This window comes from Clavelina lepadiformis, chromosome 9, assembly GCF_947623445.1.
Source record: "Clavelina lepadiformis chromosome 9, kaClaLepa1.1, whole genome shotgun sequence".
Classification (NCBI taxonomy): Eukaryota; Metazoa; Chordata; class Ascidiacea; order Aplousobranchia; family Clavelinidae; genus Clavelina; species Clavelina lepadiformis.
The window spans coordinates 1,124,571-1,148,806 of NC_135248.1; the positions used below are offsets into that span (position 1 = coordinate 1,124,571).

Here is a 24,236-nt window from a genome sequence, read left to right on the forward strand (position 1 = left end):
TTGAAGCAATCTTCTGTTTATGTTCTTTTAATTGCAGATTTTTTGTAATTTCTCTCTAACTGTGTATGTGCCATCATTATATCAAAGTGACGCATTGTCCTATCAATGAAAAAAGAACCCATATCATCTGGGCAAGTAAACCTGATTTGATTGGGCATCTGGCACATGCAATTTTTTTGTTGAAGCAGTTTTCAACTTTGAATGATTCAAAACAGATGGATTTCCGTTTTATGAGTGACTGTATTTTGTTTTAATAAATGGTTGATTGGTTTCATATGAAAGATATTTTGAAGACGGAAATGGGAGGTTAATCGGGTTCCTGGGATTGTTTTATTTAGGTTAAAAACGTGTTCGTGTTCAAAACATCTTTCTAACTCTCAGCTAATTATTGATGAAGAAAATGTTGCTAGGAACAATGTTTTGTTTTCAAATCTGCCAAATGCATAACAATTAAGAGTTCTCAAAAGCAGAGAACTTCAGTAAAGCAAGATCAGCTCTTCATCCATTCGAGTTAAAACAAAGGAAAGTTAATATCACTCAGCTTAATGAGTAGCACAGTGGTTTAGGTCAACGGTGGTATTTGGGGAACCATTTATAGGTGCTTTGTCATACTCCACGGGAACAGAAAACTTGGAAATGAGAAATCAAATTTACAAGAAAAAAGTTTACTTGATGATCAAACAACATCAGCAGACAAAACACTTTGAACTTTGCCCAACGGTATCCTATCCTGCTCCCTAGGAGGAAAGATGGACAGACTTCATTTAAGCTCGTCCTCATCCACCAGCACTGTATATCAAGTCGAAGTAAGATTGTTACAGGTGAAGAAGATCAGACTTTCTTCTTTTTCGGCTTCGATTTATCTTTTGTTGTTGCCAGGACGTCTTTTCCCATTTTTTGTCCAACTGGTTTCTCGTTTTCTACAAAAGCAATTCAGGTCATAGGTCTGCTTGATGTGGTGAAATAAGTGCAGTAATAATCACCACACTCCACATGTTGCTTTTGTGTATTTTTTGTAAACAAAAAGAACGGATTGTATTGAACAACAAAAACAGTTGTGTTATGTTCCTCAACCTGTGATGGATTTCAACATCTGTGTAGAAGCAATTATAAATTATGTAAATAGGGGCAAAGGGTTGGAAGTTACCAAGCAATTATTTTGGCTCTTCACAAAGTTTAAAACAATTCACACCCAAACTTTTGTTGTAAAATATATTCAATGTTGTAGAAATTGCTCACCAAATTTGACCTGAAAAGCTCCCTCCCCCCAGTTCAAAACATCATCTCCGGAGACAACTGCCTCTGATAACTTCCTCATTTCCGACTCCGAATCACTGAAGAAAACAAACGCTCGTGTGACAACACAATGAAGCTAAAATGTCACGAAAATAAAATGAAATTTTCTTTGACATGGTTAGCAAGAAAAAATTGAACGTATGTTGCACCTATCCGATAATTCAACTTTCGTGATATTTCTCTTCCTAGTTGGACTTTTTCCTTTCTTCTCTTCGTCAGTGACGAGGATCTTAGTTGAAGAGTGAAGAAGTCTTATACCGTCAAGATTGTTGTTGTCAATCGATTTTTCTCCTGTTTTTGTCTGACAATCTTCCATTTTGATTTTGCTGCAACGATGCAAAATCCCAATTACTCTTATATCCAACTAAACTAAGATTGACATGCTTTAGCTAGAGAGAGCAAGGGTCTAAGCACAGAGCTTTCTGAGGGCAAGTGTGAGACTAAACAACAAAGCATACACCTGTCTAAATATAAAGATAACTTCTTTGAAATGTGCTGACGAAATTCGGGGGTTGTGTTCAGGAAGTGATTGTCTTTTGTGGCATCAGGCCAGATCTGATGCCTGATACTTGTCTTGCCTGCAAGTTGCTTCTGTAGAACACTCGCTTTACCTTAAAATATTGCTTGGTTAAAAATTGCTTCAAACGCTTGAATATTATCGAACTTGCGTGTAGTTAAAATTTATTTTTACAACTTTTTCACGAATAATATCAGCAAATAGCCTAATCTGCACATTTCGTACTGCATGTGTGCATTTGGCTCGTAAAATGCAAAGCAATCAGTGCACATGCGCTGCCTGCACGATACTTATTTAACAGTTTGAAGCATAGAAAAGCTTTATTCATACCATTAGAAAGACATTTTTTATCATTTTCGTCCCGTTCCATGCAAATTATGAGTTCAGGAGCTACAGCTTCCCTTAGCCGCACATCATCTTCGCTGTCTGATGAATCCATGAGTTTTTGCGAATGCAGCGAAATCTTTCCCAGAAATTAAAACATGTTTTGGTAAGTAAGAGTGTTTCTTACTTAATTACAAGATCTTACTATGATAATTCTACACTCAATTAATAAAATGCAAGACTGGTTATATTGTATTCAATTATTAAGATAATAAGATTATTAAAGGCCACAGGATTTTCATTCAAAAATGGGTTCCTTCCAAAATACAGGAAATTACACACACAGCATAGTTAATCGAAGAAATAAAATTTTAACAGTTAATACTAAGCAGTCGGGTAATTGTTTAAACTCAAAAAGATATTTAAGTAAAACTAGAACCTTTAATTCAATTTGTTTACAACATTCAAAGTGTTTTAGGTCCAAATTTTACATGTTAGTCCTGAACGTTTAATTTTTGGTCCAAACTTTGCAAAGAATGACATTTTTCTGAAAGTTCTGGACACAGAACAGCAGTTCAAAGGCAATCAGTGTTGGATATTATGTATGAATTAAAATTGTTTGCATGTACAAAGTTTTTATTTACCGCAAACAGTTTAACACAATTTTTGTGAACATAGCCAGAAGCTTGACAATTATATTCATTTTCCAACCAAGTTTTTAAGTCCAAAATTTGTATAAATTGGCCATTTTATATGCAATTTAATTTTTCAAAAGATTTAAATTCAAATTGATGATTGTATCGTTTTTCGCCATATACTGAGCTAGTTGCAGCTGTTGGGAGTGATAATGTGGTGGCAATCTTCATTCTAAGATGTCTCCTTTTTTGGAGACACCGGTTTCTCTTGTGTGCCAGGTGTGCTCTTGACGAGTGGGGCATGCTAACAGCTTTGACATCGAGTCGACAATGTGGTTCTAGTCCTTATAGCCCGGAAAGTGGAAATAGTAATTTCCATTAAACCGGTACAAAAGTTGCTATACACTAAATTATGCCTATCAGTGTAATTACCTGTGTTAAAAAAATAACATAAAAATATTCACTTTAGTCGGCTCGGTAGCCAAGTGGTTTGAGTGCTGCGCTCGCAACCAATGTGGCTTGTGTTCCGTGTTCGATACCCAGTGGAGCCAAACCGTTGTAAAACCCTTTGGCAAAGTATTAGCGACACTTGCTCCAGTTTAGTGGACCAGGCAATAATGGACAATACTATATAAAAACTATCAAAACACCAAAATAAAAAATGCGTTACGGACGTAACTTGCGTTTATAAAGGTTTGCTCGGTGACCGAGGTTCGAGCGATGAAGAATTATCGCCGGGGTTAAGTCGTGCAAAGACTTTCCTCAGTCCGAGGATAAAGATCATTATACGATATACCATAACATTATCTAAATTTCTGGCAACACCACATGACGTTTGATTAACTTTCTTGCATGCAGCAAATTTGTCTTAGGGTATTCCCTGCAATTTGACAAGGGAGATTACCCTTCTTAGTTAAATTTTTTCTGAGACTAAAATTAATATTTCATTGATAGGAAAAGGTTTTGAAATTTAACCTTCATAGAGTAACATACAAAAAAACCAAAAAGCGACTTTCTTGAGTAGCTAGCTCGGTAACCGCGGTTTGAGCAATGAGGAATCACTTCAAGTTGGCGAAAGCTTTTCTCAGTTCGATGATTAAGATTATCATTTTCATTTTTTTTTCAAAAGCAGTCATCATTACATTTAATGAACAATGTAAAAAAACAAAACTCGTTGTTACTTGTCATAATTTGGATATGACATGCTTCCAATTGATTGAAGTATTCATTTACTATTTTACAACAGTCCACATAACCGTCACATGTAGTTCCCACCGTAGTGACGTCATCCCGAAATACGTCGAAGCAGAGAGACTGGCATAAAAGTTCAAGTTGTTACGGCTATTAAACGTTAGTTACTGTACATTGCTTTGGTCAACCTGAATATGTTGCAAATTACCCGCTCTGCCTTCAGTCAGGCCAATGGCGCAGCATCCTGATGCGCATTAGGTGGTGAGGAAAGTTTAGCGAATAACAACCCAAAGGTTCCTGGTTCAAACCCCGGACCTTGCAAGTCCATTTCGGCGTATAAACTTTAAGTCCAAATGTTCTTATCGGTTTTTTAAAAGAAAACAACATTTGTTTGTTATATATCTTTTTAACTTCATTCGCTCACACCGTTGCATAGCTCGAGCACTGCTGAAAGTCCATTGGTGCAATGGGTCGCCGGTTCGAATCCCCTATCTGATACTTTTCCGTTTTCAAGAACCTTAATCTGATGCTCCTTTAAATCCGTTAAGTTATCATTGTTTGCTGTTGCCGCTTCGTAGCTCGCGTCCTTCGACACTGCACTCGGTGCTAGAGGTTCCAGGTTCGATCCCCGGCCGTAAGCCATTCTAGCCCAATTCACGGCCATAAGCCGCTTAAACTTAATCCACGGCCATAAGCCGCTTAAACTTAATCCACGGCCATAAGCCGCTTTAACTTAATCCAAGGCCCTAAGCTACCTTTAACCCAATTCAAGGCCATAAGCCACTCTAAAACAATCCATGGCCTTAAGCCGCTCTTTGTCCTATCCCTCGGCCATGGGCCACTCTAAACCCTTTAAACCCTACCCCAACCCCACCCCTCCCTTCCTAATCCCTTCCCTAACCCCGACCCCATCTGTAAGTTAACGGCCTTAAGCCACATAACAACGTCTGGAACTGAGGCGCCGGCCGGGGACGCGGGTGAAGTGGCAACATCAGTGGAATATGTTTTTTATTTGGTCAGTGATTTCGAATGATATATATTTGAAATTTGCAGCAAAATAAAAAGGGTTATTTAGCTCGGTTGTAAAATCTTTGCCATCCAACATGAAGGTACCGGGTTCGATTCCCGGCCGAGCAACAGATGCAAACAAAAAGTTTTGTGGTCGGAAGCTGATCATTAGCGTCCCTTGTCGCTAAAACTTTTCATAAATCACAGCCCACTAGAGGGCATAAGACGTTGCCGCTCGATGAGAAGCAAGCCAGACAGGCTCCATGCGACGAAATATCGACGTTGGACTTCATCAAGCATCCGTTGTCCGGCGGCAGGGTTAGTGAGTGGATGCAGACTTGAGATGGAAGTGTGAGAACCTTGAATTAAATTTGAAGCAAATCGAATTAAAAAGCCGTTGACTGCAGAGCCTTAGATATTGTACAACATTTTAACTGGAAAAAATTGTGTTTAAAATTCAGTTTTCTATCAAATTTTACAGCAAATTTCTTCACACTAATACATTAGCAATGCAATAACAAGTTACTGCCAAAAATAGGCCACGTTAAAATTAATTGACAGTTTTTGTATTAAATCACGCTGTAATTAAAGTCACCGATTTATTAAATAGACAAGAGATTGATTAAAACACGTCAAAGTGATCCGGTACCGACCAATCAAATACAATATTCATCACAGGAATCATAAGGGCAATATAACGGGAATAGTCAATACAAGTGAAAATTGTGACGTCATGATGACAGACAATTACGCACGCACGAATAGATGAATAGCGGTGATGATTTCAAACTTTGACAATGTGGTAAGTTAGTTGCAGGCTTACTTAATGAAATCTCGTAATTACCACGAAAACAATTTTACTCACCGGTATGAAGTCAGTTTCAGGTACCCCAAATAATACGAAACTTAACCCAGGTGTTATCGTCTAAAATTTCCCAATAAACATCCAACGTTGATGTATGTTCAACAGATGTATCTGCCATATGCAAATAACATACCAATGTTAGGTACAAATTAAATGCTAAATATATAATACAACCAATAGCAATTACCACTGACAGTGTGATAAACACCATAATATTCAACCTTTCCATTTTCCTCACCGAAAATATCCGGAAGTAACTTGAATGTAGTAGTACTAGATCATGACCCAACATTTTTATTATATGATGAGTTGTTTCTGCGGGGCAGAAGCTAAAAATAAAACAGCCAAGTGCTTTCTATTTTCATTGAGTTGGCAATGGGATAAAACTAATACGATACCAGAGATGTCTTCATCTTGTACTGGACGTGGCCAGAAAAGTTAAATAGATATAAATTAAGAAAATTAAAGTAGTTGAAAACAGGCACACAAACTGTCACAATCATCTCAAAAGTCATTCAATAAAATCATAATGTTAGGTAAAACTTTTATCACTAACGGCTTGAATTAGGAACTAGCCAAAGAGGTGGGAAGGTTGTATTGCATTACATGAGGCTGCTACAATGTGTGAAAATGTTCAACAGAGCTGTTTTGGTAAACTAGACCAGACTCAAAGCTAATGTTTGCATTCCTTTATATAAAATTTTGTATTTAAAAAAGCTTTTAAATTGCTGACTCAGTACATACAACTTACTTCTAAACTTGATGATGGTTGACCGCCAACATCGGCAGAGTTATGATGTCACTTTGAAAGCTATGACATCATAAGTCTCTCTTGCTGTCAATCCATTAATTGCGTATGATGCACTTTCACCAGAGTATGACTGATTTTGTGGCATTTCAGTACCATCCCCACCTGAAAGCTACCATTCCACGACACAATCGAAAGCATTATCACCACCGAATGATTTTTCTATTCAGCTTAAACCATCTGGGGGATCACCATCCAGCTCTGGTGGTTCGCTTAAACTGGTAAAAGATAGTTGGCACTAAAATAAATGGTTAAAATATTATTCTACAAACTCAAATAAAGGCAATGTTGCAATTGGTCAGCTTAATACATTACGCCAGTGTTCACTATGTCACAGTCATAGCTGTGTGACTTCAATTACGATAAAACTGGTTTTACAGAATGGTTGAAACCAAAGTAAATAACAAACTAGTGTTTATATTGCAAACTCAGATTTGGGCGGTAATCTATTGCTGGTTTCTGAAACAGCTTGTTTAAAAGTGTGGGAGAGCATACACGTGTCTCAGCAGTGAGTTGCGTTGCTTTTTCAGATAAAGCTCCAATTCCTTCAGCATAACTCCGAGCTGCAACTTGTACAGAGTATTCAGTGTTTGACATCAAACCAGTCTTTATAGCTGAAGCTGTACCATGGCATGACACCACTGTGGAACCAGTAGTGTATAATGATGACCAAGTTATAATGTAACCAGATGTGGTTGCAGGCAACAAATGTTTGGTTCCAATTTACAACCAAACTTGTTGAGGTCTGGTCATTTATTTCCACACCAGTAGGTTTGAGAAAAGCTGATTAAATGAAAGTTATAAAACTAACAATGATGCGTGAAAATATAAATTCAAGCAAATTTGCATCACAATTCACAAACCTTCTAGGGAAGGCCGGCTAATGAAGCTCCTAAATCATCTTCTAGATCAATTTTATGCAAAATAATCAACCTTAGTTCTCCCAACACAAAATTTAAAAAAATTGTTTAAAACAAAAAGGTCGAAACTAAACCTACCGGTAACAATGTTGCTATCTTCACTGTATATGTCCAAGCTATCAGTATCACTCGTGCCCATCCATGCTGTTAGTATGACATCATAATCAATGTCTGATTGAAGGTTGTTGATATGTTTTGTCAGTGTATTTCATAATTTTAATTTTGTTTTCGCCTCCATTGATTGGAGTAACATCATTGATTTTATGTTGATCTGCTTCATGAAGGTGATGATGGGACAGTGGACATCCTGGAAACTTTCATTACAGATTTCATCATTGCTGGGAAGGTTTCCAACTGAAATTAAATAATTATTCAAATCAAAAGTAACTTGGTCAAGTTAAAGACATAACTTTCAATTCCAAATGTTACCACAACGACTACAACAAAAAATGAACGAGCATAAATTCAAGCAAAAACAATACATCATAGTTTCATGTTGCACAAGCTTTTCATCGTAGCTTATCTCACACGTAGTAACTTTGTGCAGGCAATCAAACTTCCGAGATTCAGTTTTCAATGACAAGTAGCAACCAAATTTTTTATTTGCTCTTAAAGCTCAACCATTTGTCGGTTTATTAACTTCACAAGTTAATAAATAGCAACAGAAGTTAATATGAATAGTTAATGGCTTGGTTAATTAAAAGCCAGGAAAGTCAAAATCCTCGTATTAATCTCACAAACCAAAACTATTTTGATCAAAAATCTGTTTACTTTATTGGTTTTTTAGAACAACAAACAGAACAGAACACAGAACTGCAGACAACAAATTTAGGATCAAAAAGGAACATGTGAAAGACAGTGAACATATATGACAAAAATACCGTTTTGAAAATTAAAAAATATACATATAAATATAACTAATATAAATAAACCACCCAAGTAAAATTCCTGTGTTTGTTTATACGCGACAGTATTGCACATACCGTATAGGCCAGGGGTGGCCAAACTGCGGCTCTTTGAGCCTTTGATTGCGGCTCTTTGAGCCTTTGATTGCGGCTCTTTAATGAATTAGCATTGATGAATTAGACATGCATTTTCCCGGTCTAGACGAGTTGTTTGATCAGATTATGAAACAATGCGTTCTATCACATGTAGTAACAATGGACTCATTGTTAGTAATAATCAAATTACACTCGAACGAGTACATTATTGTACAGAAGTGTGCTAACTTGTACACTGCAGTTAAGTAAACTGTCAGATTGAAGCTATACGTCAGGGCTGACCTAGTTTTAAATCTTGGTTATGGTTATAATAATAATTGCAAAAAGAGTTGGTCAAGCCCAGGTGGAGACTCATAGTATCATCACGCAGCACTAATGTTAATCAATAGCTACACTTTTTTGTGAGTGAATAAATTTGTGTTTTTTATTGTATTTTTGTTGTAGCTCTTTTAAAACTGGAATATGTTATATGCGGCTCGAGCATGAAGCAGGTCTGGCCATCCCTGGTATAGGCCTATACTTCATACAAGCAACCAGCATAAAGCGCATACAGTCAGGCCTCGTTAATCCAAACCTCGAACAACCGAGATCCTATCCAACACAAAACAGCAGGGTACGGATTTCTTAAGTAGACTACTTAAGTAAAGTTACGTCGTTGCTAACCACCACTGCATACAACCACAACCTCTACATCACACTCTTAAGTCACAAAAGGTTCGAATTCTTTTCTTACCCAAGTTTATATACAATGTCGGCGTAGGGTAAGTCCCTAATATGAAAACAAACTATGAGCTCATGGTGTTTTCTAACATTTACACATGCATTGTGTAGTCATGTGGAGTGATATGTTTTATCAGTAGTGTGTTTGACAAAAATCAATGTATATCAGTTCTGCGCGTGTTCAATGACCGGAAATGAATTCAACTGCGGAAAAAGACACGCCGAGCGTCCATTTGACCTGTCCCACACAGAAACCTTTCGCAGTCCAGCTAGACCAGGGGTTCTTAAACTTTTTGGCACACGCCCCTCTTGACGGTACCTAAAAATTTCGCGCCCCACCTCATTGCAAAATAAAAAAGCATTAAACAAAAAAAAAATTATTTTCAATTAACTTTCATTAATGTGAAGGATGTAGTTGTTTTTTGGAAACCAAACGTTTAAATCGAGGCTTTGTAGAAGATAATGCACATCTTAGGTCGGCTACACAGTCAAGTTTGTTCCTAGGTTTTGTTTTTATATTCATGAAGATGACGCTGCAAACGACTTGGTCTCAAAACGTCGTTGCTTAGCTTTTCTAAGCATATCACGCATTGCGGTACGACTTTTCCGTTCACTGTGGTATCTATAAAGCCATACTTCAGATAATTTTGGTCATACTTTCTCTTTTTTCCACTCATTTTGTGTCAATACAATTAGTTTAATTACTAAATACCTGGTTATTAAATCAATACTAAAATTAGATTTTACTTCATTTTACGGTTTTAATATTGGCTGACGTTGGTTTTACCCTATCCGGGTGCGTCACATTATTATTTTTATTATGTGTGGCCGACACTGCACACAAGTTTTCAATCGTTAATGACTCGAAAATTATACGTCGTAAACTGATCGGATATTTACAGGTTAGTAGCAAAAACATCTGACTTCCTGTATACATCATAATTGTAAAACTAAAGAGAATGCATTTAGTGTAAATTAAGTATTTCTACAAGTGATACATTTGTAAAAGTTTTTCTTGTTACGCCGCCCCCCGTTGTGAGAAAAAACAGGTCACCGCAAAAAGAGAACACAAGAGAACAGTCAGTCGAGCTAGGAGTGCATGAATGAGTAAACGAAAACAATACGCTTCCATGCGGAGAAACACCAAATATTATGACGTAAAAATTGACGTAGTTCAGAATCCAAATTTCAAAAATACAATTGCCATCGTGACACACAGGTTTTTTTTAAGGCTTGGTTTGGGTGACCGCTAAGTAGTTTTAAGAGACCGCAAGTGTTTCATTTAAATACCAAAAAATAGCCATATTTGCTTAAAGTCCAAATTTTGGGAAACCGCTGGTGAAATTTGGGGGACCGTTTTGGTCCCCCAAAACACCTTAAAAAAACACTGGTGAGACACTTTAAAATTTTAGTAAAAATGAACCTATAGTGAAAGTCAAGAAAGCATGTTTAGACATAGCTCATATAATAGACAGTTTGTCATCTCTCACGCCTCCCTTACGAATGTTACACGCCCCCCAGTTTAAGAACCACTGAGCTAGACCGTCTTTAACAGGGGAAGTACCGTTGATTTTTTTGAAACTGCAATAAGGCCATGTATAACCCTTAACTATACTCGCGCCTGTCTCATAGTCATAACTACTCGCGCGGTGTACTTTAGTCTTTAGACACCATGTTATAAGACAACATTTATTTTGTGAAGCACTTTATTGACATTGACAAAGAAATTGAAATGAAACGCAAGAAGAATATCTTATTGTTGTCACTCTGTTTTTAGCTCTTCCACAGAGATTACTCCTTTTTCGAGCTTTTGCTGGAGGCGGTTCTAACTTCTAAGGTATCGTTTTCTTGTGGCTGTGGATTTTAGGTCGTCTACAAGCATATCAACAAAAAACCGCATAACTGTACAAAAAATGCGCAAAAAATTATACTTACGTCATTAAAGTCGTGCGTATGGAGTTGATCCAAGGAGAGATGGCGCTAGCTGCCCAAATTATTTCGCAAACAGACAGGGAGCAAAATTGGTATGAATGGTGTACTACGTAGTACACCAGCGCGAGTAGTTAAGAGATAATGGCATGGTAATGGGTAATCTTTATCTTCAGACTGAGGCAGGCGTAGTTTTCACTTGATCCGGTATTCATGCCTTATATCGTTATTGCTGTTTACTTAACACCTTGCGCGTTTTAAGCCTACTGGCTTTGCCAACTTTATCCTGTTTTTGTTGTTTGTGAGCAAATTTCTTGTCATATTACTGTAATTATGCGATAACAAAGTTAGCACCGCTGCTTTTGCTCCTCGCACTTAATGACGAAAAGTAAACAATCTTGAAATATATTGTAATACGTTTTCAATAATTACAGATAATTATACATTTTATTTTTACATTAGCAAATCAATTTTATGTTTATACCACACCCGTACAACCATGGAGCTATTTACTTGTAAAGCTACAGTCTAACTAACGCCCAATCATGCATTGTAACTCTAGTGTCAAAAGTTTTCTAGCACAATTGCGATAATAAAAACGTTGTATACATGTCCGAGAAACAAAGAAAAAAAGCAAGTCAAAGCCATAAAAGATGTTACTTTCCAAAAGTGACCAGATGCAGCGTTGTATCTGCTTCACTTTGCAGAAGATTTTTTGAAAAGAGATTTTCAAAATTTTTCGAACAAGCTTCTTAAAAGTTAAGCAGTATCTAACACATTAAAATAACCTGATGATATCAAGGTAATTCACGCTAGACGTTGCCAAAGATCCAAAAGTCTATTCAAAAGTCTATTCATTCCAAAAGTTCTTTTTGTTAAAATTTTTACGATATACTCGCCATATTAAAACAAATGCGTCAATAAATCTCCCACCTGGGCATGAAAAAAGGAAAACTTGCAACATTTTTGAATTCGTGGCCATTGGAAAACGTTCAGGGATAGAATTAGAATTGTTTTCAGCTCCATAGGTAGCATAAGACGTCCGGTGCACACTCAGAAAGTCTCTCAGAAACAGAGTTATGTTACCCTCTATTTATATCTTTATGGGCTGTTTTATTCTGAAAATTCCCTTAAATGAAATTTAAATACTTTTGGTTCGATGTCGGTTAAAATAAAAGCAAATTGTTTTTGTGGCGCCAACCATATGTGGCCGCAGCAGAATATTCTGGGCCAGGCCATGTTATAAGTGTTCTTGCATATTTGAGCCATGCGCTGCACTGACGGCATTATATGACCATATCATCAAAAAGTCATGACCAGGATTTTAGTGTGACTCCGGTTAATCAGCGTCAAACTTTTCGTAGAGTTTAAGCAACTCTGTTATGCTTTGATGCGTTTGGTCAGAAAACGCATTTGATTCATTCGCACGGCATAAGCGCATCTGAAGCTGATTGTTTTCACTTCTAGGCCTAATAGTTATGATTATTAAGCGCCAAAACAACCAGTTAAAGCTTCTCTCTTCAAGAATCCTTTAAAATTCAAATTGAAACCTTACTTGTCATAATGGACCAACCAAGGATGAAAAATAAAAGCATAGTAGTAATTTTATGATTTGGTGTTTGTAATGTGTTAGCTGCTTCGGGCGTCAGATGTCGCTACGCTGCCTAATGCAGAAATACAACGAGTGGTTTGAATAAATCAGTCCAATATTTGGTGCGTCTGCTGACATTTCTTACAAATTGCACGATTTTAGTGCTATTTTGCTGTTACAATCTGTTCTTTGAAAATATTTTAAACAACTGAAAATATTTTAAACCAGAATATTCGGCCAAATTGCATTGATGCAAACAAATCGTATGTCGTTCGCAGATATCTTGTTTTTCCACACAGTAGGCCGTAGTTACACTGAAGCAAATGGGACGCTTGCCTCCATGAATACATACAACATGTTCAATGCTAAACTAAATTTTGCAACATACTTAATCGGGGACGCATACTTGAAGTATTTCCCTCGGTAAAAATTCTAATCTTGAATAACCTTTATAAAAGTTATTCGAAAGCCAGATAACCTGTAAAAGGTCGTGTTCCAGCAGCAACAAATGCTTCCACTTTGAAGCTGGTTGCCGACAACCTATAGTCGTTGAGATAAATGTTTAAAACGTGAACGCATGTCATGTGGTTACTTTATTCTGTTGCATGCTTACAGATAAAGGTAATTATAATTAGTTATTTAACCAGAAAACCGGTGACCGACTTCACGGCTGTAAAAAGTCTTCTGTCGTAATCTTATTATTAAGGAAAAGTAAAAGATATTGTCAACTTTATCGATATCACACACGTCATGCTTCGTGTAAGAAACCAAAATTCCCAGCCAACAAGATTGCTACATCCATGTCTATCTTCGGACGATGTTTGCCGACAGACCGTGTTTATTACTAGCGCAGCTATACGAGCGTTGTGTGCCGTTGGTAAACACTTCCCACCTGGAACGCAATATTTACCTGAAACAAATATAGCGGACATGGAGGCCTAGAGCTGTACGCTAACAGCGGACGATATTCCCTGTTCCAAAGCACCTGAATAGTTGGGCAGTTTTCAGTAACAGGTTTGTGTTTGCCGACAGGTTAATGTATCAGCCGCACCACAGATCGTAATCTTGAAATCTTTTAGGTAATAATCTTATGAATACAAAACTCAGCTATTCCGTCAGTCGACCGTGTTTAGAATATTGTGAGATGTTTTACTTTTGTCTTTAATTGTCTTGTTTTTGTTTTGGTTTAATGCCCAGGTTCAGGATGAGATAAAAATATTGAAATTTGCAGCAACAAATCTGACTGAAATTGCACATGTTTTCAGAAAAAATGTCCGGACAAGTTCAAAATGGCGATCGCGTGATCGATTACTCCCAAACCACCTCCCCTGAGTACAATAAGGAAAAGTCGGGAGAGTCGAAGAAAGCGGATCAGAAACTCAAGTTAGACTTGACGCCGCATCAACGGAATCTGCTGCAAGATTTACTTGAAAGCGGAATTAATAACTCCGCCCTTATACGTTTCCTACGTTCAAAGGACTCCGTTAAACCGTGGTTGCCGGATATTCGCTCTAACGAAAACGAAAAATCTTCTTCCAAATTGCCTAGTGCCAAGGTCAAAGTCACCGAAAAGCAAAAAGGCTCCAGTCAGAAAATCAATGAAGCGTGTCGTCAGGCAAATGACGTTTCCACTAATATCAAGTCACCCGTGACGAGCGAAGGAAAACTGAAACAAAGCCGTAGCATTGGACTCACAGCTAGAGGATTCACAGTGGAAACAAGATCTGTTGCTACCCAGACCGATGGTTTTCTCCTCAAATCGACCCCCAGCTCCGAGTAAGTTGCATCTGATATAAAGAAAGTATCTGATAAGGGTAGATCAGAATTTATAGAAACATTTTTTGATCGTTTGTTCAACAATTTTTTAAATCGTCGCAGATCAAAGTCGTCCGACCAACTCCTCGCCATGAAGCAGCCGGGAAAAAGAAGATCTTCGTTGGCTGAGAAGGCAAATCAACAGTCTAGCCCGGGGCAACTTAAAGTTGACGGATCAAGCCAGCCTTTCGTCTCTATGGCTGCAAACGGGGAAGCGATTTTTAACTCCTACAAGGAAACTGCTAAAGAACAGCCTCGGAAAGAGGAAGGATGTTCGGAAGATTCTGCATACAGCAGCAATATTCCGACCACCGAAGGTATAAGCAACGACGGTATTCAAGTGGGCGAACTTCCCAACAACCAGGCAACTAGAATCCAAACTAACATTGAAGCTCCAAGCCGCAACGAGCCCGAAGTGCAAGGAGTGTCATCGGAGACAAACACTCATAATCGGGCCTATTATGACGACACAAAGCACATCGCCAACGGACAAGGATATGGGAACGAGCAGATGATGATAGACCAACAGCAGATGACTAACAACGCAAACGGCAATAATACTCCGTTCAGCATCCACGGTCTCCCTCCCCCACCAGCCGTTCTTGCGAGCTGCAATTCTTCTTCTTCCATTTACAACCCGATAAACGCGGCTATGATTTCTTCTGCTCTCTCGAACGAATCCCTTGCCCAGTACTACTCTCAAGCGCCCACTTCTGGAATGGAGATTCTCCCCGCCTCCAATCGCGGTTCGAACTCCGAGAGCACGTCGCTTGCAATCCCGTCACAAGAGGTTTCGACTCAAAGCCGCGATCGCGACACCGTAGCAGCTTCACCGTCTCAAGCCTTCATCACGCACTATCCACATGACATGGCGTGTCGTCTGCCGTCTGGCGTGGTGCCACACTCGTCTCACATCATCCATCACCGACCGAGTGACCTCGAACACCAGTACCATCATCACCAGCATCAAATCAACCTGCAGGACCAGTCCAACGAGACCATCCTGGTCCAACAAGGCATGGAGATGTCGCACCCGGTAGACACCATCCCAGTTCAACTGCAGCAGACAATCTACGACCCTATCCGGCAGGTCTACCTCTACCAGAATCCGGCTATAGACGGCGCCACTGTCCCCGTGGATCACCTACACCAAGAACTCCACCACCCGGGGCACGTCGTCCCAAAGACGGAGATCACGCACGACCCGTACGGGGCCGGTACGCGACAGAGGAAGCGTAACGCCGATGAAATGGAACAGGAGGGTTTCGAACCCAATCCAGTGCCTGATAAGACCATCGACGATATCTTGAAAGGGACGCCAGGAAACGAACACAGGAAGAGGAAGATAGAAGGGTATCTCAAGTGAGTAACAGGGTTGCTTTACACGATAAAAAACACTTCAACTATCTTGCTTTTTCCTAACAGCTGTCACTATTGCTCAAAGATAAAAAAAAGTTCAAAGTTGTCCAATCTGCCTAAACCAGGTTGTTATTGTTCTTTGCTTCTTCACGTCGCCGGTAGCAGCATAACCTAAGACGTATCCTTACATGAGATATGCCACGTGCTTTTTGTTTGCAAACATTAAGCCTTAAATGACGACGTAGTAAGGTCTATGAAGTTTATATCTCGCTTGATAATCATTGATGATATATCAAGCTTTGGGCACTTATTAATCCACACGCTCTGGAATGGTAGAAAATGTACATGTGTAGTAGTGGCAATGGTAGATCATTAGCCCGGTTCCTTGTAAATCTTTGACTACCGGCATCGTCAAATCCTTTGTATGTCGGAGGCCTTGCCTTGTAGTGATAAAATCAAGGTGATCCGTCATCTTGGTGTGTTAAGCATTAACGCATCCGCGTGTCGTTTCAAAACATTGGTCGTTTTGTGGAATCACAAAGGAAATTGTTCGGTAAAAATTAACTCCCAACTAACAATGGGAATATTAATACCTAACTAACAGACCAAATACTACTAGCGACCGTTTGCCATTTCGTTAGGCCCAGGCTAGCAGAGTGGAACCCTTTTGTGGCAGTTGTGACATTTTTGGATCATCATTTTAAGAATAGTTTTTTGGATTCGCAAACTTCAGCGATTTGTTCTAAAACCAGATAGTTCTTCATCTTATCTTCAATTGGAGTAACGAGTAATTGTAAAAACGAAGCTAGTTACAAAACCAGCAGTCGTTTCTACTGAGTTGCAAAATATTTAATGAAATATTCTTAATTAAATAGTCGAAAGCTGCTTCGTCATTGTGTTAAAAACGCGACTATTTTAGTGTTGAGGGATTCGTTTTTACGACGGAAACTGCGTCATAATGAAAATCGAATAATCCCATTGCGATTATCAAAAACGAAAAGAAGAATAGAATGATTTGGTGGCCAGCGATTTATTGAAAACCTCTCCCCCGATCGTTATCATAAGAGCTCTCATTTAGGCGAAGTGCTTTCGCATTGTCCCCGTGAATGGAGTGGTAGGATGTTTGCAGAGGAAGCCATTCTCCTCTCTCGATGCTTTCATTATAAAATTTATCAGTCATAATTTTTAGCTGGAATAGGAACGCCCGTCGTAAGCAAATAAGCCGCCGCCTAACCCGTTGAACTTTATCATAATCTATGGTTTTAAAGCAGCATCAAAGTTGTCGGTTTTGTGGTCTGTCGGTAACGAAAAACTTTTTAACTTCTTCGACTAAGGGTAATTTTTCTTGTTGTTACGTCATTCTGAAGTCATAATCGCAGCTGCGATGACAAGCGCTAAAATTTTTGACAAGTTGTTTTCGCTTCAACTAATTTAGTGCTCCTTCGTCTATTTAAGTCTGGCTTGAGTGAACAATTTTCCTGAAGCCCACCATGGTCTTGAATATGGAGCAAACGTTTTACTGTAAGTTCAATACTAGCAACACCAGCAACACCAGCAAGCTTCTTTCAACCATGGAAAGGTTCGAATCCGCAGTTTGGTGAAATTCTGGCAATTCCTGAGGCAATTGACCTTTGACCTTTGCTCATCGTGGGAAATTTTTGGATAAAAATTAACTTTTACACAAAGAGTAGGGACTTTATTCGCAATAAGTCACTTATTGTTTGTAGCCCGACACCCGTCGCGATTTATTTTTGTCTTGCGTTCGTACAAAAACAAATTTATTTCTTCACGGCTTAATGAAAATGAATAAAGACCACTTGTCATTTGTTAATCGCGCCATGTATTGTGACGTCGTAAAGCAATGATGACAAAGCGGGGACTGACCGGGAAACTTTTATTTGGGTTTTAGCAAAGTTGGATTCACTTCCACCTTTAATAATAATGTTCAATTGTAGTATTGTATTATGACGTATTGTTGCGTAACAATTAATAAACAATGACTCCGCGATCGCGAGTCGCGCAGAAAGTGTGACGCACGTTAAGAGCTGACGGTGAAAAATTGGTCAGAGATTTGACGTCCTTTCCAGAGTTATATACATTTTTGTGGACAAAATGGACGTTCGGCAGTTGGCTGGCAATCAACATACCTACAGCCTCCGCCTCCAGAACACGGTGCGCTGGTAAACAAGAGAATATTTAATCATCGTTTGAGATGTCTATGAGAGGGCAATTAGCCGACCGATTCGCGATAACTGTTGTTTGCAGTGCCCGTTACCAAGAAGCAGTTAAACAGGATAATCGAACCTTGTTTGTCAATCCTCCATCGCGTTTGTTTTGTTCTAGAAGCGACTAAACGCCGCCGCTCGTCTTGTGCTGTCACCGTTAAACTTTGTACCTGCAATGACCAGTCACAAATCATGCCGCGCTATTTTGCGGAATTGCCATATATGTTCCGCTTTCCCGCGTAAATAATTCAAAGTTCGCATGAAAGAGGTCATTGACCTCTCTCTCAACGCATCTGTGATACTTTCAATCACGTAGCCGTCTTCCACAGCAGACACGGTCATAGTGACGTAACATACGACGTCTTGTCAGACGTAATGAGTTCACAAGGATAAGTTAAATTTTGACAGCAGTAGGCTATAGTTAAAGATCTGTTAAAATTTAGCCCGGGCAGTGAAATATTAACGCCATGTAAAAGGAATTGTAAATACCTCAAGTGAATCATTGGCCAGAATATGTAAACCACTTTTTTTATCAAACGTTATCCAACTACAGCCTGACACAGACGCTTTCCACTTCCCTGCAGGATGGAATGCATTCTAGCAGTGGAACAGGTTGCTTGCTTCGTTTTGGAACAGAGGAGAATTTTTACTCAGTCACTTGTTGAAAATTCGCTCCAGTTATTCTGTTGCTGTAGGTTGCCAGCAGCCTGACATAACTTTCAACTTATATGAAGAATATGGAAGGGCTCAATGAAATTTCCCAAAAAATTTGAATAAGCGACTAGGTTCGATCCTGACCGTGAACGGGGTTAAATAGTTCATAGGTAAAAAGTAGCAGTTTCGAGTTGAAGCGAAAAACGATAAGCTCTGTAGCAACTTAAGTTTGATATTCAGATGCTTGACGAGCCGTTAAAATACCACGAAATACCTTACGGTTTGTTAGGTTATGAAATATTTAATGTACGGAAAATTTGTAACCCTTAAAAGTCTCTATACCAGTGTTAGAGCACGTATTTGGTCTGATGGCTTTTTGGTTCATTCCTTCTAAAACGTGTATAGTACGAATAATGTTACGGCTCGTCCATCTCTGTGTACTCGACATATGGTTGCGATTGCCAAGTCGAATTTCTAGGACTGGTAAACAGAGGTTTCGTGTCATTGACACCATCTTTATTTGTTCGTTTGTGACGTAACAGATAAGTCGTCGTTTTAAAGGCAAACTAAAAATAGAAAACAAATAAAAGTGAAATCGTTCTCTGGGAGCATTTCCAGGTTATGGACACTTTTTCTTGAAACGCGAACAGATAAAAATCTGCCGACACAATTATGTCGTTAGCTGCCACGAGTTTCCAACCTTATTTCCGCGTTTCTTGAGTTTTATGGAACGTAATACAGATTTTTTAAAATTACGACTGGAAACTCTGCACGCCGGCACTTGCCAATTTGATTAATCAGATGGCCACAGAAGAGTTTGCAGGTTGTTACAGCAACGGAAATATCATCATCATTATATTGTTGTTATAATCGATCACCGGTGGAAGGATTATTTAAAGACTTACACAATATTTATCAATTATTTCTAAATACTTGAAAAACACTTCAATTTTTTCATTTTTAGGTAAATTAGAAAACTTTATCATTGCTTTCGCTTTGCAGGGCCGACCCATGGCAGGTGGCGAAGCACATCAAGAACTACATGGGCCAACACAACATTCCCCAGCGGGAGGTCGTCGACTCCACCGGTATCTTACACATTATTACGTCACTGCGGAACCGCGATTAGTTTCGATTTGAAGTTAACACTTTCAGTTAAAGGCTAGACCTTGCCTTTCTATCTTGGTTTCTATTAAAGCTTTGTGTTGAAGCGATGTTCACTTTATGACTTGAATTCGTCCAATAAAGAACTTTGTGACGTCATACATAACATTTCAGGTTTGAACCAGAGTCATCTATCGCAGCACCTTAACAAAGGGACGCCGATGAAGAACCAGAAGCGCAGTCTCCTCTATGCCTGGTGGATCAAAAAGCAAGAGGAAGTAAACGCGCGTAAGCTCAAACATACCGGACATTGCCGGACATTTCGAACAATTTAGGAAGACCGGACACTCGGTCGACATTAAACTTTCTTTCACTCCAGTGACGTCATCTCTTGTTTTATTCCAGAATTCAAGATCGCCAGCTCCGGGATGCCAACCGACCAGGTTGAGGAGGCGGCTGGTGTGAGCCTGAGGGCGAGGAGGAATAGATTTAAGTGGGGTCCGGCGTCCCAGGTAATTCCACTTTCACCCGTTTTGCGTCTTTAAACTTATTGCTGTCAAAGGTGGGTGGGATGCGATATAAAGCCGAGTTGTTTAGATTTGTTTCTAGCAATTTGGTGCAACGGCTTTATCTTTTCTCTTATTTCTATAGAATATTCTTTTTAAGTTTCTTGTCATTTATGAACTCCAGTAACTGAATTTGAATCCATCACACACCACACATGTACTAATGACATCAACATCTTACCTGAAACTGAAGGCAGTTTTAAAAATGTCTCATCAGCAATCATCGAAATACTAAACAGACACTTATACACTACCATGTAGGAAATCCTCTACCAGGCTTACGAGCGACAACGAAACCCCACCAAGGAGGAACGGGAAAGTCTCGTTCAGGAATGCAACCGAGCCGAGTGTCTCCAAAGAGGGGTTTCCCCTTCCCATTCGAGCGGACTCGGTTCTAACTTGGTGACTGAAGTGAGTGCGTCAGATGAATAGTTAGCGCATGCGCGATTTGTACAAAGTTTGATCTAACCCCTTTGCTCGATTTAGGTTCGGGTTTACAATTGGTTCGCGAATCGTCGAAAAGAAGATGCGTTTCGTCATAAGCTCGCCTTGGACGGATATTCGGTATATTCAATGCTGGAATATTTGTGTTCACCTCAAGTAGGCGAAAAAACTTATTTTGTCTTTATTTTAGGACCAGGATGCTCCCAATCAGACGCGAATGTCGCCAGACTCCACCCAATGCCCCACCCCAACTTCGGGTGGGTTTACAAAGGGTGAGATCGCTGTGTATTTAAATCCAGGATTATCTTTTGTTTCCGTAGTTTGCTTTCATTCCCGGTCATGTTCTTTGACTAAATTTGAGTTCGAAACTTTCAGCCTTTGTTTTCTGCTTTTTCGACTTTTCCTGCTTCTATTGTAAGCTAATAAATTAAGACCTATTTTTAAGGTCGATAATTTTTTTAATTTTTGATGAAAAAACTTTACAGAAATTTGTACATAAACTTTCACTTTTAGTCGAACCGGGCCTATATCCGAGCGACCAGGGTGAGATTCGAACCCGTGACAGCGGGAAGCCTCGACTGAGTGACGGTGGTGATAGACTGGCAAGCAGCGAAAGGAACTCTGTTATAAGTTTGAAGACTGAGGCCCAATTGACTACAGAAGAAAGAGGGGACAACGGCGGGAATTCAAGGGCTTCTTTGCGGACAAACCATGTTGCTCCTCAGGGTGAGCACCACATATCCCTGAAGTTACATTCATTTATCAGTTCAAAGTATCTGTTTTAATTAGCAGTAATTGCACTAAAACTTAAGAACTTATGTCTGTTTCCCCACCAAGTCTCATTAACTATCAATACATGCTTCGCTGACAGCTGTTGCACCACTTTGCTGTGGCACTTAACTTTCACAGTCTTGTACCCACAGTGCCACCATCCGGTGTTATTATCACCAACGTGCCATTAGAAGCCGCAGACGTCAATCAGCAGTGCGAAAAATTTTCGTCGATCAGCACCTACAGCAGATTGTCAAACGTGACGTCATCAAAGGTACAATTTGATTTTGTGACATTTTTCATGAAATAACAAGACATTTTATAGAACACATCAGCTATGAATAAAACAACGTGACAGCTTACAAAAAGTGAAAGAAGATTGGTACGAGCTGGTTCAGTCCATGTTATAAAGTTTGTTTGTTTTCGTTTTCTAGATGATGCTAGGTGGCGCACTGCCGTCAGTGAACACGCTCTCGCCGGTGGTGAATACATTTCAGATCCAACACCAAGGCCAGAATGAAAACGAGACCAGCTTGCTGGAACCTGTACAGATGCCATCGGCTCTACCGCCACACAGCGGCCTTTTTCTACCTACGGCCATATCAGGTCTCATCGCGACAGGTAAGCTTTTTAAAAATTATAAGTTAGAAAATTATATTTTGTTAACAAATCATTTAGACTAAATTTAAATAAACAACTGTTTTTAGAGTTTGTTTTCCTGGAAATTCATTCAACTTTTAAAATGAACATTAATTTCCTTCCACACTCTTTTGCATTTACCGTGCACGCCTAAATCTATCCTTAGTACTTTTCTTTGTTAAAACAACAAAGTGATGATTGATAATGATGCCAATGTTTTGTATTAACTGTCCATTGTTTGTCGCAGCCACAAATTCCTCTGCTGTACCACACATGCCCTTGCTGACGTCACTGACCAACATCAAACAAACACAAAGTGACGTCATCGAGTCTGGTCACGTGATACAAGAGCATCCGCTAGCTGTCGCTCAACTTCACCAAAACGTCACCGGTAACTGATGACGTCATTATAACAACCATACATTCACCGAAATTATGGCTTTTCAACTGTATTTATGACGTAGGTGGGTATGTTCATTCCGCGAGTTACCACGTGACTTCTTCCGCGGTCAAGCAAGACTTTCCTTATCAAGGGGGACTAGGCTACAGCCTGCAGGAGCAAGTCGCTTTGGCACAGGTGGGCTTTAGGCCTGAGAATGACGCATTGATTTGAAACAACGGTTACTGTGACGTTGGTGTTGTATATTTTCGAATATAGGATACTTCATAATACAAATTTTGTATTTTTTTGCACGCAGCGTCACAGCGAGGTTACCCATGAAGCGCCCCCAAGTGACGGTCAAACAAGTAACTCCCTCACTACAGGTTAGCGTGAAATATAAGTAATCTGTGTCAGTTTCTGTCAGTGGATGGGGTAAGTTGAAATAAAAAATTACATCACAACTAATACTGTTTTTTTCACAAAGGTTCGCCGTTGGTTGCATACCAGCAAAGTGCATGAAGAAGTCGGAATGCGTGAATGTCTATCCCGGTCAGAGTAGCCTAATCGCTGGCTCGGTAAATCGAACCATTTTTTCGAGCTATTTACTTTCTTTTCACTGAGATTTCTGTTGATCTTTAAATAATTATTTATAATCAGCGATATTTAATCTGCAATTTTGTGCCGCCGTGTGTGTTCCCGTTGTTGTGTGTAAGCTTTACGCAATCTTTCAATAGTGTTCTAATTCCAATTCTTAATTTCAAGTCTGCTAATCTACCTCTCCTAATTCCAAGAAGCCTGGGACAATTATTCAAGGAAAAGTCCCCACAGAGACATCATATACTATAACATAGTTGACATGAAATATTTCTTCAGACTCATGCAATAAAATCTCGACATAATCTAATTGATAACGAAATCCATTACGCTATTTCAGTTTCATTGACGTACTTACGCTTTCCCAATTCTTTGCGTTCATTGAGCTGTGTTCTTCATTTTATCAGCGCTTGGCTGGATTTCTCGCAAAGTGATCTTTCCAGAGTAATGTCTTGCTTTAAAAATCATAAATTATCTTTTCCTAATTTAAACGCCCTGGCATTGGTCAATAAAGTGTTACTAGAATACGACCGCAATTGTTTCATAAAATTGTTGCTTTTAAATTGTCCGTTCATTTTCCTAAATAAAATAAATAAATTAACAAACAAAAATCTGAACAATCGCTTTATCCCTTTCCTGGCGTGGATTAGCACCAACCACCTCAAAACGTGTCTTTACTTCAATATTTCAACCCGGTTGAATTTTAATTTGCTTACTTGGGGAATAAGCTATTTAAGTTTAGAAACAACATAATGTAAAAAAATCAGTTTTCGAAAAAGCAGTATAGACACCAAATGCATCTTCCTCATAAATAGAAGGCTCCGCACTTATCAAGACCTCACATTTCTCGTTTTTGTACGTTACGAGCATATTTTGTC

At 39.1% G+C, this 24,236-nt stretch overlaps 2 protein-coding genes and 1 long non-coding RNA gene across 10 annotated transcripts; 1 reads left to right on the forward strand and 2 right to left on the reverse strand.

Moving 5' to 3' along the window:
- Nucleotides 1–11: 11 nt before the first annotated feature.
- Nucleotides 12–3,629, reverse strand: LOC143470286 (protein CUSTOS-like). Of its 4 annotated transcripts, none has more exons than XM_076968321.1 (6): nucleotides 3,237–3,629; nucleotides 2,165–2,276; nucleotides 1,757–1,907; nucleotides 1,446–1,622; nucleotides 1,240–1,334; nucleotides 12–920 (listed from the first exon to the last, which is right to left on the reverse strand). In XM_076968321.1, exons 2-6 carry the CDS (start codon nucleotides 2,250–2,252, stop codon nucleotides 832–834), a joined length of 600 nt encoding a protein of 199 aa, XP_076824436.1. In that variant the 5' UTR covers nucleotides 2,253–2,276; nucleotides 3,237–3,629; the 3' UTR covers nucleotides 12–831. The 4 variants fall into 4 exon arrangements, with proteins under 4 accessions (XP_076824436.1, XP_076824434.1, XP_076824435.1 ...); XM_076968319.1 differs by having other exon boundaries at nucleotides 2,144–2,276; XM_076968320.1 differs by having other exon boundaries at nucleotides 3,205–3,628.
- A 1,221-nt stretch (nucleotides 3,630–4,850) lies between these two features.
- Nucleotides 4,851–9,291, reverse strand: LOC143470289 (uncharacterized). Of its 5 annotated transcripts, none has more exons than XR_013119345.1 (4): nucleotides 6,588–8,551; nucleotides 6,075–6,165; nucleotides 5,837–5,947; nucleotides 4,851–5,330 (listed from the first exon to the last, which is right to left on the reverse strand). It is a non-coding gene; the product is annotated as an uncharacterized LOC143470289 (long non-coding RNA). The 5 variants fall into 5 exon arrangements; XR_013119343.1 differs by lacking the exon at nucleotides 4,851–5,330 and adding an exon at nucleotides 9,140–9,291 and having other exon boundaries at nucleotides 5,459–5,947; nucleotides 6,588–7,918; XR_013119346.1 differs by lacking the exon at nucleotides 4,851–5,330 and having other exon boundaries at nucleotides 5,459–5,947; nucleotides 6,588–7,427; nucleotides 7,508–8,551.
- A 4,715-nt stretch (nucleotides 9,292–14,006) lies between these two features.
- LOC143470886 (uncharacterized) lies at nucleotides 14,007–23,969 on the forward strand. Its single transcript, XM_076969172.1, has 15 exons — nucleotides 14,007–14,581; nucleotides 14,684–15,982; nucleotides 19,861–19,946; nucleotides 20,137–20,250; nucleotides 20,368–20,474; nucleotides 20,790–20,939; nucleotides 21,015–21,092; nucleotides 21,163–21,244; nucleotides 21,486–21,698; nucleotides 21,896–22,017; nucleotides 22,178–22,364; nucleotides 22,630–22,773; nucleotides 22,847–22,959; nucleotides 23,081–23,147; nucleotides 23,249–23,969. Exons 1-15 carry the CDS (start codon nucleotides 14,061–14,063, stop codon nucleotides 23,281–23,283), a joined length of 3,318 nt encoding a protein of 1,105 aa, XP_076825287.1. The 5' UTR covers nucleotides 14,007–14,060; the 3' UTR covers nucleotides 23,284–23,969.
- The last annotated feature ends 267 nt before the right edge of the window (nucleotides 23,970–24,236 follow it).

What these genes read in the sequence shown, in the direction of transcription:
- LOC143470286 (XM_076968319.1), bottom strand. Translation starts at nt 2,252, where the DNA reads ATGGATTCATCAGACAGCGAAGATGATGTGCGGCTAAGGGAAGCTGTA. An exon ending in TAAAAAATGTCTTTCTAATG is followed by an intron (nt 1,908 to 2,143) that starts GTATGAATAAAG and finishes CAATATTTTAAG; the next exon opens with GTAAAGCGAGTGTTCTACAG. An exon ending in AAAGTTGAATTATCGGATAG is followed by an intron (nt 1,335 to 1,445) that starts GTGCAACATACG and finishes TGTTTTCTTCAG; the next exon opens with TGATTCGGAGTCGGAAATGA.
- LOC143470886 (XM_076969172.1), top strand. Translation starts at nt 14,061, where the DNA reads ATGTTTTCAGAAAAAATGTCCGGACAAGTTCAAAATGGCGATCGCGTG. An exon ending in GCAAGAGGAAGTAAACGCGC is followed by an intron (nt 20,251 to 20,367) that starts GTAAGCTCAAAC and finishes GTTTTATTCCAG; the next exon opens with AATTCAAGATCGCCAGCTCC. An exon ending in AAACCATGTTGCTCCTCAGG is followed by an intron (nt 21,699 to 21,895) that starts GTGAGCACCACA and finishes TTGTACCCACAG; the next exon opens with TGCCACCATCCGGTGTTATT.